We start from the raw sequence: 17,176 nt of genomic DNA, 5'->3' as shown, positions 1-17,176 counted from the left end.
GATTACAGGTGTAAGTCACCGTGCCCGACCCACAATGGCTTATTTTAACAAGAGGAACTGGACTGCTTCAACTTTCCCTATTTTTCTGAAGCCCAAGCCCCTGTCCTGTCCTTACCAATCCCATCTTAGAGAATCACCTGTTTCTAGTGGAGAAACACAACCCAAGGGGACCAGTCTTGTCAAATCATGGTTACCTGCATGGTGCTCTGGGTATAGCCATACTGGGGGTAACTGTAGCTGTAGCTGCCTGTGTTCTGGTCATAGCCCCACTGAGCATAGTAGTTCTGGTACTGCTGATAATACTGGTTGTAGCTGTAACTGTACATCTGACTATATTCCACTGGCTTTACACGGCTCCTTAAATGAAGACAGAAACAAAAATAAACATAAGCAAACATTTCCATAACACTGCCCATGTGGCCAGAGACTATTTTAAGTGCTTCATACTGATTAACTTTTTTTTTTTTTTTGAGACAGAGTCTTGCTCTGTCGCCCAGGCTGGAGTGCAGTCACGTGATCTCAGCTCACTGCAACCTCTGCTTCCCGTGTTCAAGCGATTCTCCTGCCTCAGCCTCCTGAGTAGCTGGGATTACAGGTGTGTGCCACCATGCCTGGCTAATTTTTTGTATTTTTAGTAGAGACAGGGTTTCACCATGTTAGCCAGGCTGGTCTCGATCTCCTGACCTCGTGATCCGTCCTCCTCAGCCTCCCAAATTGCTGGGAGCCTGGCCACCAATTAACACTTTTAATCCTAAAAACAACCATATGCAATAAGTGTATCAATATTCCTATTTTACAGATGAGGAAACTGAGGAATAGAGAGATTAAGTATTTGTCCAAAGTCACACAGCTAATATGAGAGTATGGCTCCAAGGACCGTGCTTGTAATACAGGAGGTTTTAATGGATAGGTTTGTCTCTCTTACCAAATTTTGTCAGAACTGGCAAAAGGATATCCTGTTTAAAAAAAAAAAAGGGCTGGGCGCGGTGGCTCATGCCTGTAATCCCAACACTTCGGGAGGTGGAGGCAGGTGGATCACCTGAGGTCAGGAGTTTAAGACCAGCCTGGACAACATGGTGAAACCCCATCTCTACTAAAAATACAAAAAATTAGCTGGGTATGGTGGCACGCCTGTAATCCCAGCTACTTGTGAGGCTGAGGCAGGAGAATCGCTTGAACCTGGGAGACAGAGGTTGCACTGAGCCTAGACTGTGCCATTGGACTCCAGTCTGCGCAATAAAAGTGAAACTGTTTCAAAAAAAAAAAGAAAAGAAATGATGGACAGATGTGGAAGGCTAAGGCAGGAGAATCGCTTGATCCTGGGAGGCCCAGCTAATTTTCGTACTTTTAGTAGAGATGGGATTTCATCATGTTGGTCAGGGTGGTCTTGAACTCCTGGCCTCAAGTGATCCACCCAAGTCAGCCTCCCAAAGTGCTGGGATTACAGGCATGAGCCACGGCGCTCTCCTTTTATTTTTATTATTTATTTATTTATTTATTTATTTTTGAGACGGAGTGTCACTCTGTCGCCCAGGCTAGAGTGCAGTGGAGTGATCTCGGTTCACTGCAAGCTCCTCCTCCTGGGTTCACGCCATTCTCCTGCCTCAGCCTCCCGAGTAGCTGGGACTACAGGAGCCCACCACCACGCCCGGCTAATTTTTTTGTGTGTATTTTTAGTAGAGATGGGGTTTCACCATGTTAGCCAGGATGGTCTCAATCTCCTGCCCTCATGATCCGCCCGCCTCAGCCTCCCAAAGTGCTGGATTACAGGCGTGAGCCACCACACCTGGCCTTTTATTTTGTTTTTTAAGAGACAGGGTCTCACTCTGTTGCCTGGGCTGGAGTGCAGTGGAGTGATCATAGCTCACTGTAACCTTGAACTCCTAGGTTCAATCAATTCTCCCACTTCAGCCACCAGAGCAGCTGGGACTACAGGAGCACACCAAGCACAGCTAATTTAATGTTTTTATATAGTAATTTACAACAAATAACATTTTTGGGGGAAGTCACTAAGTCTGATCTTCAATGTATTAAACACAGTTAAACCATAAAGAACCCCTAAATCATTGCTTTAAAAAACATGGCCATTTGGCTGCACACAGTGGCTCACGCCTGTATTCCCAGCACTTTGAGAGGCCGAGGGAGGCAAATCATCTTAGGTCAGAAGGTCAAGACCAGCCTGGACAACATGTGAAACCCTGTCTCTACTAAAAATACAAAAATTAGCTGGGCATGGTGGTACACGCCTGTAGTCCCAGCTACTCGGGAGGTTAAGGCAGGAGAATCGCTTGAACCCAGAAGGTGGAAGCTGAGGTGAGTCGAGATCATGCCACTGCACTCCAGCCTGGGCAACAGAGCAAGACTCCACCTCAAAAAAAAAAAAAAAAAAATTGGTTCAACTTCTCTTTTTTTTTGTTTTTGAGACAGTCTTGCTCTGTCACCCAGGCTGGAGTACAGTGGCGTGATCTCGGCTCACTGCAACTCCGCCTCCCGGGTTCACGCCATTCTCCTGCCTCAGCCCCCTGAGTAGCTGGGACTACAGGTGCCTGCCACCACACCCAGCTAATTTTTTTTTATTTTTAGTAGAGATGGGGTTTCACTGTGTTAGCCAGGATAGTCTTGATTTCCTGACCTCATGACCCACCCACCTTGGCCTCCCAAAGTGCTGGGGTTACAGGCGTGAGCCACCACACCCAGCTAATTCAACTACTCTTAGGGTAGAGTTTGGTTCAGCGTTTCTCAGCCCTGGATCTATTGACATGGAGGGGTGGGAGGCTGTCCTATGAATTGCAGGATGTTTAACAGCATCCTTGGCCGATACCCACTAGGTGCCATTATTAGTACATCCTTGGTTATGATAACCAAAAATGTCTCCAGATGTTGTCAATGTCCCCTGGGAGGCAAAATCATTCCAGTTGAGAATCATTAATTTGGCTAAAGGATAAAAGATCTGGCTGGGCACAGTGGCTTACACCTGTAATCTCAACACTTTGGGAGACCAAGGTGGGCAGATTACTTGAGCCCAGGAATTCGAGACCAGCCTGGACAACAAAGCAAGACCCTATCTCTACAAAAAATACAAAAATTTGCCAAGCATGGTGGTGTGCACCTGTAGTACCAGCTAATCAGAAGTCTGAGATGGGAGGATCACCTGAGCCTGGGGAGGTCGAGGCTGCAGTGAACCATGATCTCCAGCCTGGGTGACTTTGAGGCCCTGTCTCAGGGAAAAAACAAACAAACAAAAAATCCTACTCAGAGAAAAGTTCGGAGTTGTAAGGGAAAAAGGTTTTCTACCTAGCATGACAGGTATAATAGTGAAGTATATAATGTTCTATAGAGTGTCTGGAATATTTTTCTTTTTTATTTGAGACGGAGTCTTGCTCTGTCGCCCAGGCCAGAGTGCACTGACGCCATCTTGGCTCACTGCAACCTCCGCCACCCAGGTTCAAGCGATTCTCCTGCCTCAGCCTCCTGAATCGTTGGGACTACAGGCATGCACCACCATGCCCGGCTAATTTTTGTATTTTTAGTAGAGATGAGGTTTTGCCATGTTGGCCAGGCTGGTCTCGAACTCCTGACCTCAGGTGATCTGCCCACCTCAGCCCCCCAAAGTGCTGGGGTTACAGGCGTGAGCCACCGCACCTGGCGGAGTGTCTGGAATACCAATTCCTTTTTTTTTTTTTTTTTGGGGGGGGAGATTGGCGTTCACCCAGGCTGGAGCGCAGTGGCCGGATCTCAGCTCACTGCAAGCTCCACCTCCCGGGTTTACGCCATTCTCCTGCCTCAGCCTCCCGAGTAGCTGGGACTACAGGCGCCCGCCACCTCGCCCGGCTAGTTTTTTGTATTTTTAGTAGAGACGGGGTTTCACCGTATTAGCCAGGATGGTCTCGATCTCCTGACCTCGTGATCCGCCCGTCTCGGCCTCCCAAAGTGCTGGGATTACAGGCTTGAGCCATGGAATACTAATTCTTATCCATTCCCACAGCATGGAACACTCACAAGAGGGTTGCAGTTTCATTAATATAAATAAGGCTAAAACCGGAAGTGATTTTTTTCCCTTTGCTCAAATATTATTAATTCTATGAATAAGTTCCCAACAGTGGGACTACTGGGCAAAGAGCAAGGACATCAGGTATGGACAGCCAAACAGCTTTTCCAATGCTGTCACCAGTATGTCTGAATGCATCAGCCTTTCCAAATCATACTCTATCCCCAACTGTAAGTTTCTGCAGGAGTGGGGCTAGTTCAACTCCAGCACCCACGGCCCGGCAAACAGCAGGCATTCAGTACTTGTGACTTGAATTGAATCCCCCTTCAGCCTCCCATCCAGCGTATGGATGCCTTGATTCTCAGCAAACAAAAGAGGAGTGTCTGGCGGGGAGTCTAGAGTCTCTCTACCTTCCCTGCAGGACTCACGCTTTAGGGATTGCCACGCTCAGCCGCACAGGCTTAGCCCCCAGTCCCACTGCTCCCTGGCACTCCGTCAGGGCTCGCTTCTGTTCCAGTTCATCTGTGAATTTCACAAAACCATAACCCCTGCATGAAAAAAATAAACAATTTAGATCACAAATGTGATGAAAGTCTAAGAATGGACACATGAAAAAGAAGTAAAGGTAAGAAGGTGGGCAGGAATGTAGAAAGGAAAAGAGGCTGAGGAGAGAGAGAGAGAGTCCATTAAACTAGAGGAAGAAAGGAGAGTCCCATCAACGGGTGTCCACATAGTGTCAAGATTCAAGTACAGACGATTCTAAGATCTACAGGAACTCCCACATTCAGTTCACCATCCTCCTTGACACCTTCACCTCTGGGGAACATTCCCAAACAGGAGCTTCCCTGACACCCTGCTGGAAAGTAGCTAATAGAAGAAAATTCAGCAAATATTTACAGTCTGCCCTGTATGCCAGGCACTGCGCTAGACACAGGATGCAGCAGTCACAGAAAGACAACGTTCCTGCTCTCCTGAGCTCTACTTCTAGCAGCGGGATAAATTACTGCAAGCTAACATTTAATAAATATTTATTGTCCTAGCACTGTGCTGAGCATTTTCTTTTTTTTTTTTTTTTTGAGATGGAGTTTTGCTCATGTTTCAAAACTCCATCCAGGCTGGAATGCAAAAGCGTGATCTCGGCTCACTGCAACCTCTGCCTCCTGGATTCAACCAATTCTCCTGCCTCAGCCTCCCTAGTAGCTGGGGTTACAGGCACCTGCCACCACGCCCAGCCAATTTTTTTTTTTTTTTTTTTGAGATGGAGTCTCACTCTATCGCCCAGGCTGGAGTGCAGTGACGCATCTGGGCTCACTGAAAGCTCCTCCTCCTGGGTTCACACCATTCTCCTGCCTCAGCCTCCCGAGTAGCTAGGACTACAGGCACCCGCCACCAAGCCCAGTTGATTTTTTGTAATTTTTTTTGTAGAGACGGGGTTTCCCCATGTTAGCCAGGATGGTCTCAATCTTCTGACCTTGTGATCCTCCTGCCTCGGCCTCTCAAAGTGCTGAGATTACAGGCGTGAGCCACCATGCCCGGCCTGTATTTCTTTTAAAGTAGAGATAGGATTTCACTATGTTGGCCAGGCTGGTCTCAAACTCCTGACCTCAGGTGATCCACCCGCCTCAGCCTCCCAAAGTGCGGGGATTACAGGTGTCAGTCACTATGCCCAGCTCTTCTGTTTTTTTTTTTTTTTTCCAGATGGAGTCTCGCTATGTCTCCATAGCGAATGGAATGCAGTGGCACGATCTCAGCTCACTGCAACCTCTGCCTCCCAGGTTGAAGTGTTTCTCCTGCTTCAGCCTCCTGAGCAGCTGTGACTACAGGCATGCACCACCATGCGTGGCTAATTTTTGTATTTTTAGTAGAGACAGGGTTTCACCATGTTGGCCAGGCTGGTCTTGAACTCCTGACCTCAGGTGATCTGCCCACCTTGGTCTCCCAAAGTGTTGGGATTACAGGCATGAGCCACTGCGCCCAACCTGTGCTGAGCATTTTCTCAGGGTGATCTCATCAAACTGTCTTAACAATTCCATGAAAGTGGTATCCACATTTACTGAAGTGGTAACCAATTCACGGAGATTTAACAGCTTGCCCAAAGTCATAGCAGAAGCATGATTCAAGCCACACCTGTTGGACTGTCAAAGCCTGAACATGTAACTACCATACTGATCAAGAATGAGCCTTTCTTGAGGTTTTTCTATTTCCATTTTTTTCTTCTTTTGAGAGGGAGTCTCGCTGTTACCCAGGCTGGAGCACAGCTGCGTGATCTCAGCTCACTGCAACCTCTGCCTCCTGGATTCAAGCAATTCTGCCTTAGCCTCCCAAGTAGCTGGGACTACAGGTGCGTGCCACCATGCCCGGCTAACTTTTGTATTTTTTTTTTTTTTTTTTTTTGAGACAGAGTCTTGCTCCCGGGTTTACGCCATTCTCCTGCCTCAGCCTCTCAAGTAGCTGGGACTAGTGCAGAGGCATAATCTTGGCTCATTGTAACCTCTGCCTTTCAGGTTCAAGCAATTATCCTACCTCAGCCTCCCAACTAGCTGGGACTACAGGCGCACACCACTACACCTGGCTAATTTTTTGTATTTTAATAGAGACGGCATTTCACTGTGTTGCCCGGGCTGTTCTCAAACTCCTAAGCTCACGCAATCCGCCCACCTCAGCCTCTCAAAGTGTTGGGATTACAGGCATGAGCCACCACGCCCAGCCTGAAGTGGAACACTTCTTTTTTTTTTTTTTTTTTTGTGAGACAGAGTCTCAGCTGTCGCCCAGGCTGGAGTGCAGTGGCACGATCTCGGCTCACTGCAAGCTCTGCCTCCCGGGTTCACGCCATTCTCCTGCCTCAGCCTCCCGAGTAGCTGGGACTACAGGCGCCCGCCACCACGCCCGGCTAGTTTTTTTGTATTTTTTTAGTAGAAACGGGGTTTCACTGTGTTAGCCAGGATGGTCTCGATCTCCTAACCTCATGATCCGCCCGTCTCGGCCTCCCAAAGTGCTGGGATTACAGGTTTGAGCCACCGCGCCCGGCCGTGGAACACTTCTAACTACACTGAAAGGCTCAGTAACAATAACAAGCAAAACAGCAAACACCTATAAAGCATTTCAAATGTTGACTTATTTATATTATATCCTTTAATCCTTACATCAACCCTACCAGCAGCTATTATTAATCAGTTCCATTTTACAGATGGGACTGTAAGGGTCATGGAGCCTCAATTCTACCATACTGGCATTCTCCCTCACCAGTATTGGAAATGGGATTCGAACCAGGCAGTTTGGCTCCAAAGCTTGTGGTCTTAACCGCCCTGCTGCATGGCCTTTCTAAAACATCTCCACTCAGGAGAGAAATGCTGAAACTAACACAGTTAAGCATCAGTAACAGGTAAGGCCTTACTTAGACACGCCTGTCTGGTCCAAAACCACCTTGCCTCCCCGACAGGAGGGGTAGACTTTGACGAAGAATTCATACAGCATGCCATCATCCACGTCTGGGGTCAGGTCCCCCACAAAGAGGGAATACTCAGGGCTGAGGAGAAAGAACGAGAAGATTCAGAGGCAAAGACCAAAACCCCTGCTCTGAAGAGCTCTGTTGCATATTCCAGGTAAACCTCTCCCAGGCCCCTTGAGGAACACATTTGATAGGTCTACTGAATCAGGCCCTACTTTGTTTCATTAGAGCAGTTCTGGCAGAAGAGTTATAGAAATAGTCCCTGCCCCAAATCCCTCACCCACTCCACAGAACTTGTCTGACTTCAAGTATTACGTGAGTGCAGCCACCGTGTCCAGCTGACCTTTGTTATTATCTTATTTCAATTATCTTATTTCAAGTATGATACATATTCCTTATACAATAAGAATACACAAGGCCGGGCGCGGCAGCTCACGCCTGTAATCCCAGCACTTTGGGAGACCAAGGCAGGTGGATCACAAGGTCAGGAGTTCAAAACCAGCCTGGCCAAGATGGTGAAACCCCGTCTCTACTAAAAATACAAAAATTAGCTGGGCGCAGTGGCAGGCGCCTGTAATCCCAGTTACTCGGGAGGCTGAGGCAGGAGAATTGCTTGAACCTGGGCGGCAGAGATTGCAGTGAGCCAAGATTGTGCCACTGCACTCCAGCCTGGGCAACAGAGTGAGACTCCATCTCAGAAAAAAAAAAAAAAATACATAAAAGAACAGGCCAGGCGCAATGGCTCATGCCTGTAATCCCAGCACTTTGGGAGGCTGAGGCGGGCGGATCACAAGGTCAGGAGATTGAGACCATCCTGGCTAACACGGTGAAACCCCGTCTCTACTAAAAATACAAAAAATTTAGCCGGGCATGGTGGCGGGAGCCTGTAGTCCCAGTTACTCAGGAGGGTGAGGCAGGAGAATGGCGTGAACCCAGGAGGCGGAGCTTGCAGTGAGCTGAGATAGCGCCACTGCACTCCAGCCTGGGCCACAGAGCAAGACTCCGTCTCAAAAAAAAAAAAAAAAAGGCCAGGCGCAGTGGCTTACGCCTGTAATCCCAGCACTTTGGGAGGCCGAGATGGGTGGATCACTAAGTCAGGAGATCGAGACCATCCTGGCAAACATGGTGAAACCCCGTCTCTACTAAAAATACAAAAAAATTAGCCAGGCGTGGTGACGGGCACCTGTGGTCCCAGCTACTTGGGAGGCTGAGGCAGGAGAACGGCATGAACCCGGGGCAGGGGGAGCGGAGCTTGTAGTGAGCGGACGTCACGCCATTGCACTCCAGCCTGGGCAACAGAGCAAGACTCTGTCTCAAAAAAAAAAATACACAAAAGCACAAAGAAAAACAAAATTGCTATAACCCAACCACTTGAAGGCACTCACGATAAATGCTTTGATATGTATACTTTTATCTTCTTTTCTTCTGGCTTTTCTTCTAAAATGTTCATAAATACGATCCATCGTATTTTGTTTCTAGTATTTTTTTTCACTTTCAACATATTGCCAACATCTTGACATGTCAGTATACTGCAATATGACTTGTTAGTGGATATACAGCATCCTAACTAATGACCATAATTTAATCACTTCCCTACTATTAGGTTATTTGGGTTTTCCCCAACTTTAGTCATTATATGCAATACTTCAATGAATACATCTGAGGCTAATCTTTGCACACATCCATGAATAAATCCTGAAAAGTTGAATTATAGGGTTAATGCATCTAAATGTTTTTTAAGCTTTTGGTACAGTTTTAATGCTTTCAAATGGCAACCTGAAATTCCAATCAATTTATGTTGCTATAACAGGTCAATTCATTGGGTTTCTTTTTTGAGACAGGTTCTCACTCTGTTGCCCAGGCTGGAGTGCAGTGGCACGATCATGGCTCATGGTAGCCTTGATCATTGTAGCCCTCTCTGGGCTCAGGTGATCCTCCTGCCTCAGCCTCCTGAGTAGCTGGGACTACAGGTGCATGCCACCGTGCTCAGCTAATTTTTGTATTTTCTTGTAGAGACGGGGTTTTGCCACATTGGCCAGGCTATTCTTGAACTCCTAGGCTCAGGCACTCAGCCTGTTTTGGCCTCCCAAAGTGCTGGGATTACAGGTATGAGCCACTGAACCTGGTTAACAGGGCAATTCTTATTGAATAAAACTTCAATACTGTGAGGAGTAGCAGGGTGGGAAGCCAGGGGTAGGGACCAAATACAGAAAAGCCAGGGCCTTGCATGAAGCACACCAGGAAGGTCCACCAGCGAGGAAGGGAGAAGGGCGTTGTCCTTCAGGAGGGGACCAAGTGCAGCCAAACCGGTTCCCCTCCCCCTATATGGCAGTGATGGGCACAGTGACACATGTTATGTCTGTCTAGACATGACTTTGTACCTACCTGTTATCTGGTTGTTTCCCATAAGTGGCATAGTTCAGTTTAAAACGTTTCGCCTGGAAGTTTAAAAACAAACAAACTAAAACAGAGAAAGGTGTTTCAAGAGTTGAACAATATTTGAAAAAAACTGAAATAAATTACCTTGGCCAAAACATCTCCCCCTCTCTAAGCCTCAGCTTTTTCTCCTGTATAAAATGAGGGGGTTGCACGGAAGACCGCTAAGGGCACTGCCAGCTCCATGGTTCTATGAGCCCAGGTGTGCCAGCTGGTGCAGCTGTAAGCTAAGTAACTGTGGGAAGAGCAGAATGCAACTCTCTTGAAATGTGTCCTTGCTGCTGCCAGCCTATCCTAGTTTCTCAATCAGGCAAGAGGTCTATAGTTTCAAGTCTTCTGTTATGGGAGGCAGCGATGCAGAATGGAAAGGCATGGATTTGGGAGGCAACCAATCTTCAGTCTGAATCCTGGCTCTGCCATTTACTACCTGTGTTGCCTTGGGCAAGTTATTTCAATTCCCTGAGCTTCAGTTTCCTGGGCCTATAAAGATAACAATGCCTACTATACAGGGTTGTTACAGGATTATATAAAAAAAGTATACAGTAGAGATTCAATAGATGGTAGTAAGCAATGACAATAATAATGGCAACATCATCATTATCTAAATGTCCTTACAGGTGTGGCTCCTGGAAGGGGTTTCCCATTAATTTTATGCAAACACTTCTCAGCAGTGGCCAAATCTGCGAATTCTACAAAGCAGTAGCCAGCTGGGATCCTGGAAAAAAAGCAAACAGAGAAAGAAAATGGTTAAAGATAAAATGGCTCAAGATGAGGCCAGGTGCAATGGCTCACACCTATAATCCCAACAGTTTGGGAGGCTGAGGCAGGCGGATCACTCAAGGTCGGGAGTTCAAGACCAGCCTGGCCAACATGCTGAAACCCTATCTCTGCTAAAAATACAAAAATTAGCTGGGCATGGTGGCACACACCTGTAGTCCCAGTTTACGCAGGAGGCTGAGGTAGGAGAATTGCTGTAACCCTGGAGGTGGAGGTTGCAGTGAGCTGAGATCATGCCACATTGCTCCAGCCTGAGCAACAGGCTGGTTTGCAACTTAAAAAAAAAAAAAAAAAAAAACAGGCTCAAGATGGGTCTTAGCCTTGAAGGGAGAAAGAAACGGTTTTCTAATCTGAGTCAACACTGTTTTTGTTCCCTGCCATACCCCAGCTCAGACCTAATTTACAAACGTGAATATAAGGATTGCCCATCTGGGCCAGTCCAAGATTCATTCATCTTTATTTATTTATTTATGAGACAGATATCAGCTCAATCTCAGCTCACTATAACCTCAGCCTCTCAGGTTCAAGCAATTATCCTCATGAATACTTGGAATTACAGGTACCCACCACCATGCCTGGCTAATTTTTGTATTTTTAGTAGAGATGGGATTTTGTCACGTTGGCCAGGCTGACCTTGAACTCCTGACCTCAGGGGATCCACCCACTTCGGCCTCCCAAAGTGCTGGGATTACAGGTGTGAGCAAAGGCACCTGGCCCCAGACTGATTTAGTAAACATTTATTTATGCATTTTATCATGTGTGAATACTCTTGCCAAAATTGTATTATGCAATCCCATCAAGCCTTTAGATCTAATAACCAGTTTCCAGGAAATTTTAGGGACAGACTATGCAAAACACCACAAGTAAACAAATGAATCCAGAAAGTATGATTTTTTTTTTTTTCTTCCTGAGACCGAGTTTCGCTCTTGTTGCCCAGGCTGGAGTGCAATGACGCAATCTTGGCTCACCGTAACCTCCAACTCCTGGGTTCAAGAGATTCTCCTGTCTCCACCTCCCAGGTTCCAGTGATTCTCCTGCCTCAGCCTCCTGAGTAGCTGGGATTACAGGCATGCACCACCATGCCCAGCTAATTTTGTATTTTTAGTAGAGATGGGGGTTTCTCCATGTTGGTCAGGCTGGTATTGAACTCCCGACCTCAGGTGATCCGCCCACCTCGGCCTCCCAAAGTTCTGGGATTACAGGCATGAGACACCACACTCGGCCTCGGAATGTAGCATCTTATAAAGACAACTAGTCTTACCTCCTTAAAAAGCTAAACAGTATAAGGAAAGAAAGAGGTTGGCTTTTGTACATTAAAAGAGACTCAGAAAACCTAAATGCAATGCAGGTTCCTGGATTGAATTACAATTCACTAAAAAAATACTGTAGGGACAATTATAAAAATTTAAATGTAGACTTGCTATTATATGGTATTAGAGAATCACTGATAATTTTGTTAGTGTAATATAAGCATTGTGGTTACATAAGAAAATGTCCAGTTTCTGGCAAGATCGCGGAGATACTTAGCAGTGAAGGGACACAATGTGCTCTATTGCCCAGGCTGGAGTGTAGGGGCACAATATTGGCTCACTGCAACCTCCATCTCCTGGGTGCAGGGGATCCTCCTCCCTCAGCCTCCTGAGTAGCTGGGACTATAGACGCCCACCACCATGCCTGGCTAATTTTTGGATTTTCAGTAGAGATGGGGTTTCACCATGTTGGCCAGGCTGGTCTTAAATTCCTGACCTCAGGTGATCCACACACCTCGGCCTCCCAAAGCACTGGAATTGTAGGCGTGAGCCACCATGTCCAGCCTACAATTAACTTTCATATGGCTCAGGAAAAGGAATAATCAGGCAGGCGCGGTGGCTCATGCCTGTAATCCCAGCACTTTGGAAGGCTGAGGCAGGCGGATCACAAGGTCAGCAGATCAAGACCATCCTGGCTAACACGGTGAAACACCATCAGTACTGAAAAATACAAAAAAAAAAATTAGCCAGGTGTAGTGGTGGGCGCCTGTAGTCCCAGCTACTCGGGAGCCTAAGGCAGGAGAATGGTGTGAACCCAGGAGGCGGAGCTTGCAGTGAGCCAAGATCGCACCACTGCACTGCACTCCAGCCAGAACGAGACTCCGTCTCCAAATAAAAAAAAAAAAGAAAGAAATTATCTAGCAAATATAGATAAATGTTTGTTTTTTCTTTTATCTTTGTTTTTTTTTTGAGACAGAGTCTCAAAAAAACCCGATAGACTGTACCTAACCAGGGGGTGTCTGTGAGATTCTGAGCATTCTATCTTTGAAAGAGTCACTAAGAGACATAAGTAAGAGAATATGACAACCGAAGAGATTTATACTGAAAAATGTCAAATTTTTCTTAACATCACCCTATAAAGCTATCACCAATAAAAAGATGAGCCTGGGCAAGATGGGAAAACACTACCTCTACAAAAAATACAAAAATTGGCCGGGCGCGGTGGCTCAAGCCTGTAATCCCAGCACTTTGGGAGGCCGAGACGGGCGGATCACGAGGTCAGGAGATCGAGACCATCCTGGCTAACCCGGTGAAACAAAAAAAAAAAAAAAAAATACAAAAATTAGCTGGGTATGGGTGGAGTGCACCTGTAGTCCCAGCTACTTGGATGGATGAGGCAGGAGAATTGCCTGAGCCCAGAAGGTTGAGGCTGTGGTTAGCCTTGTTCACGCAACCGCACTCCAGCCTGGGCAACAAAGTGAAACCTTGTAAAAACAAAACAAAACAAACAAACAAAAGAAAACCAAATCAATGCCGGAGCGCTGCGGTCACTTCGTAATCCCAGCACTTTGGGAAAATGAGGCGGGCGATCACGTTGTCAGGAGATCGGTGACCACGGTGAAACCCCGCCTCGGCCAGTGCCAGCAAAAAAATTAGCCGGCGCCGGGTTGTGTTTCAGAAGTCCAGCCACCGTAGTGCTTGAGGCAGAATGGCGCGGAACCTGAGGCGGAGCTTGCAGTGAGCCGAGATCGCCACTGCACTCTGTTCGGGCGACAGAGCCGCAGACTGTCTCAAAAAAAAAAAAAAACCAAATCACATAGCTGGTATGCACCAAAGTATAGAATTGAATTCAGGACAGTCTGACTATTTATTTAAGAGACAAGGTCAGGCCAGGCGCAGTGGCTCACACCTGTAATCCCAGCACTTTGGGAGGCCGAGGCGGGCAGATCACAAGGTCAGAAGATCGAGACTATCCTGGCTAACATGGCGAAACCCCCCCTCTACTGAAAATACAAAAATTGGCCAGGCTCGGTGGCTCACGCCTACAATCCCAGCACTTTGGGAGGCGGAGGCGGGAGGATTGACTGAGTTTAGGAGTTTGAGACCAACCTGGGCAACACGGTGAAACCCCATCTCTACTAAAAATACAAAAAAAAAGTTAGTCAGGCATGGTGCTGTGTGCTGTAGTCCCAGCTACTCGGGAGCCTGAGGCAGGAGAATTGCTTGAACCCGGGAGGCAGAGGTTGCAGTGAGCCGAGATCGCACCACTGCACTCCAGCCTGGGTGACACAGCGAGACTGCGTCTCAAAAACAAAAAAAATACAAAAATAGCTGGGTGTGATGGTGTGTGCCTGTAATCCCAGCTACTCAGGAGACTGAGGCACAAGAATCACTTGAACCCGGAGGCAGAGATTGTAGTGAGCCGAGATCATGCCACTGCACTCCAGTCTGGCGACAAAGCAAGACTTCATCTCAAAAAATAAATAAATAAATGAATTAACCAGGCAGGCCTGGCGCGGTGGCTCATGCGTGTAATTCCAACACTTTGGGAGGCCAAGGCGGGTGGATCACGAGGTCAGGAGTTCTGACCAACATGGTGAAACCCCGTCTCCACTAAAAAAATATATAAATAAATAAATAAATAAATTAGCCAGGCATAGTGGCGCGTGCCTGTCATCCCAGCTACGTGGGAGGCTGAGGCAGAACTGCTTGAATTTGGGGAGGCGGAGGTTGCAGTGAGCCACTACACTCCAGCCTGGGCAATAGAGCGAGACTCGTCTCAAAAGAAAAAAAAAAAAAGGCAAAAATTAGGTGGGTGTTGGCCAGGTGCAGCGGCTCACGCCTGTAATACCAGTACTTTGGGAGGCCAAGGTGGGCGGATCACAAGGTCAAGAGATCAACACTATCTTGGCCAACACTGTAAAACCCCATCTCTACTAAAAACACAAAAATGAGCTGGGCGTGGTGGCGCGTGCCTGTAGTCCTAGCTACTCAGGAGGCTGAGGCAGGAGAATAGCTTGAACTCGAGAAGTGGAGATTGCAGTGAGCTGAGATTGCGCCACTGCACTCTAGCCTGGTGACAGAGCAAGACTGTCTCAAAACAAAACACCAACATTAGAGAAAAGGAGAAAAGACCCAAGAAAAAATAATATATAATATAGCCTGGGTGACAAGAGCAAAACTCCATCTCAAAGTAAAAACAAAAAACAAAAAAGAAACACGTAAGAAACGAGAGTTCTAAATCTTATTTCAATAGAGTAAGGCTGGTCCCAGTGGCTCATGCCTGTAATTCAGCAATTTGGGAGGCCAAGGCGGACAGATCAACTGAGGTTAGGAGTTCAAGGCTAGCCTGGCCAACATGGTGAAACCCCGTCTACACTAAAAATAGAAAAAATTAGGCCGGGCGCAGTGGCTCATGCCTGTAATCCCAGCACTTTGGGAGGCTGAGGCAGGCGGAGATCAGGAGATTGAGACCATCCTGGCTAACACGGTGAAATCCCATCTCTACTAAAAATACAAAAAATTAGCTGGATGTGGTGGCACATGCCTGTAGTCCCAGGTACTCAGGAGGCTGAGGCAGGAGAATTACTTGAACCTGGGAGGCAGAGGTTGCAGAGCTGAGATCGCACCACTGCACTCCTGCCTGGGCGACACAGCAAGACTCCGTCTCAAAAAAAAAAGAGCCAGGCGTGGTGGCAGGCACTTGTAATTCCCAGCTACTGGACAGTCTCAGACAGGAGAATGGCTTGAACCCAGGAGGTGGAGGTGGCAGTGAGCCAAGATTGTGCCACTGCACTCCAGCCTGGGCGACAGAGCGAGACTACACCTCAGAAAAGAAAAAGAAAAAAAAAAAAAAAAGATTAAAATGTGAGAATCTATGCCAGTGTTTTATTTATTTATTTATTTTTGTGACAGAGTCTCCCTCTGTCACCCAGGCTAGAGCGCAGTGGCACCATCTCGGCTCACTGCAACCTCCGCCTCCTGGGTTCAAACGATTCTCCTGCCTCAGCCTCCCAAGTAGCTGCAGCAATAGGTGTGTGTCACCACACCTGGCTAATTTTTGTATTTCTTTTAGTAGAGATGGGATTTCACCATGTTGTCCAGGCTGGTCTCAAATTTCTGACCTCAAGTGATCTGCCCGCTTCAGCCTCCCAAAGTGCTGGGATTACAGGTATGAGCCACTGTGCCCAGCCTATGCCAGTGTTTTAAAAAGTAGAAAGTGTTACAGAGGGGGAGGAGGGAGGGATGGAATTGGGAGTTATACCTGATGTTAAATGATGAGTTGATGGGTGCTGACGAGTTGATGGGCGCAGCACACCAACATGGCACAAGTATACATATGTAACAAACCTGCACGTTGTGCACATGTACCCTAGAACTTAAAGTATAATAAAAAATAATAATAGGCCGGGCGCGGTGGCTCAAGCCTGTAATCCCAGCACTTTGGGAGGCCGAGACAGGCGGATCACGAGGTCAGGAGATCGAGACCATCCTGGTGAACACAGTGAAACCCCGTCTCTACTAAAAAAAAAATACAAAAAACTAGCCGGGCAAGGTGGCGGGCACCTGTAGTCCCAGCTATTTGGGAGGCTGAGACAGGAGAATGGCGTAAACCTGGGAGGCGGAGCTTGCAGTGAGCTGAGATCCAGTCACTGCACTCCAGCCTGGGTGACAGAGCGAGACTCCGTCTCAACAACAACAACAACAACAACAAATAATAATAATAATAATAATAATAATAAAGAAAGTGTTACAGAATGAATTTTCATACCAGTAGCTAATTATCTGGGGTCTTCTGCTTAGAAGAGCAGAAGAGAAATATTTAGGTGGGCATGATTTACCAGTCAGAAAAATCTTTTCCTAGGTAATAGGGTTCTGAATACACAAAGTATCTTTCAAATGTCTCATCTGTACTTTTAAACCATTTGATGTTTTAGCAGGCCACCTGTAGTAGAGTACCTAGAAAAGAGTGGCTGCTCGATAAACACTAGCAAATGGATAATTCCCTAAGGAAAACTAAGACCTCAAAGAGAAAGAAGAAAATGGAGGCAATAAAGCACCACTATCTGAAAATATTGTGTATTTGGTTTTGTTTACTTATTTATTGTCTCATTCCCCACTAGAATGTAGTGAACTCCATGAGCAGGGGCTATATCTGGATTATTTCAGCCAGGAATCTAGAACAGTAGCACATAGTAGTATCTCTGCAAACAATTTTTTTTTTTTGAGATGGAGTTTTGCTCTTATTGCCCAGACTGGAGTGCAATGGCGCAATCT

General features: G+C 46.9%; 1 protein-coding gene across 4 annotated transcripts in view; it reads right to left on the bottom strand.

The window, feature by feature from the left end:
- Positions 1–17,176, bottom strand: part of TRNAU1AP (tRNA selenocysteine 1 associated protein 1) — a 28,889-nt gene that overhangs the window by 8,110 nt on the left and 3,603 nt on the right. For 2 of the 4 annotated variants that reach the window (XM_003891449.5, XM_009203199.3), the window contains exons 3-7: positions 10,488–10,587; positions 9,822–9,874; positions 7,383–7,514; positions 4,417–4,536; positions 195–357 (exon numbers count right to left, since the gene is read on the bottom strand). In XM_003891449.5, the coding sequence (XP_003891498.1) occupies positions 195–357; positions 4,417–4,536; positions 7,383–7,514; positions 9,822–9,874; positions 10,488–10,587 (568 nt within the window). The other 2 variants (XM_009203201.4, XM_021938453.2) reach the window with 2 other exon arrangements.

The sequence above is a fragment of the Papio anubis genome, chromosome 1 (genome assembly GCF_008728515.1).
Source record: "Papio anubis isolate 15944 chromosome 1, Panubis1.0, whole genome shotgun sequence".
NCBI lineage: Eukaryota > Metazoa > Chordata > Mammalia > Primates > Cercopithecidae > Papio > Papio anubis.
The sequence above is the reverse complement of the archived record's forward strand: the minus strand, read 5'-3'. Positions and strand labels throughout refer to the sequence as shown.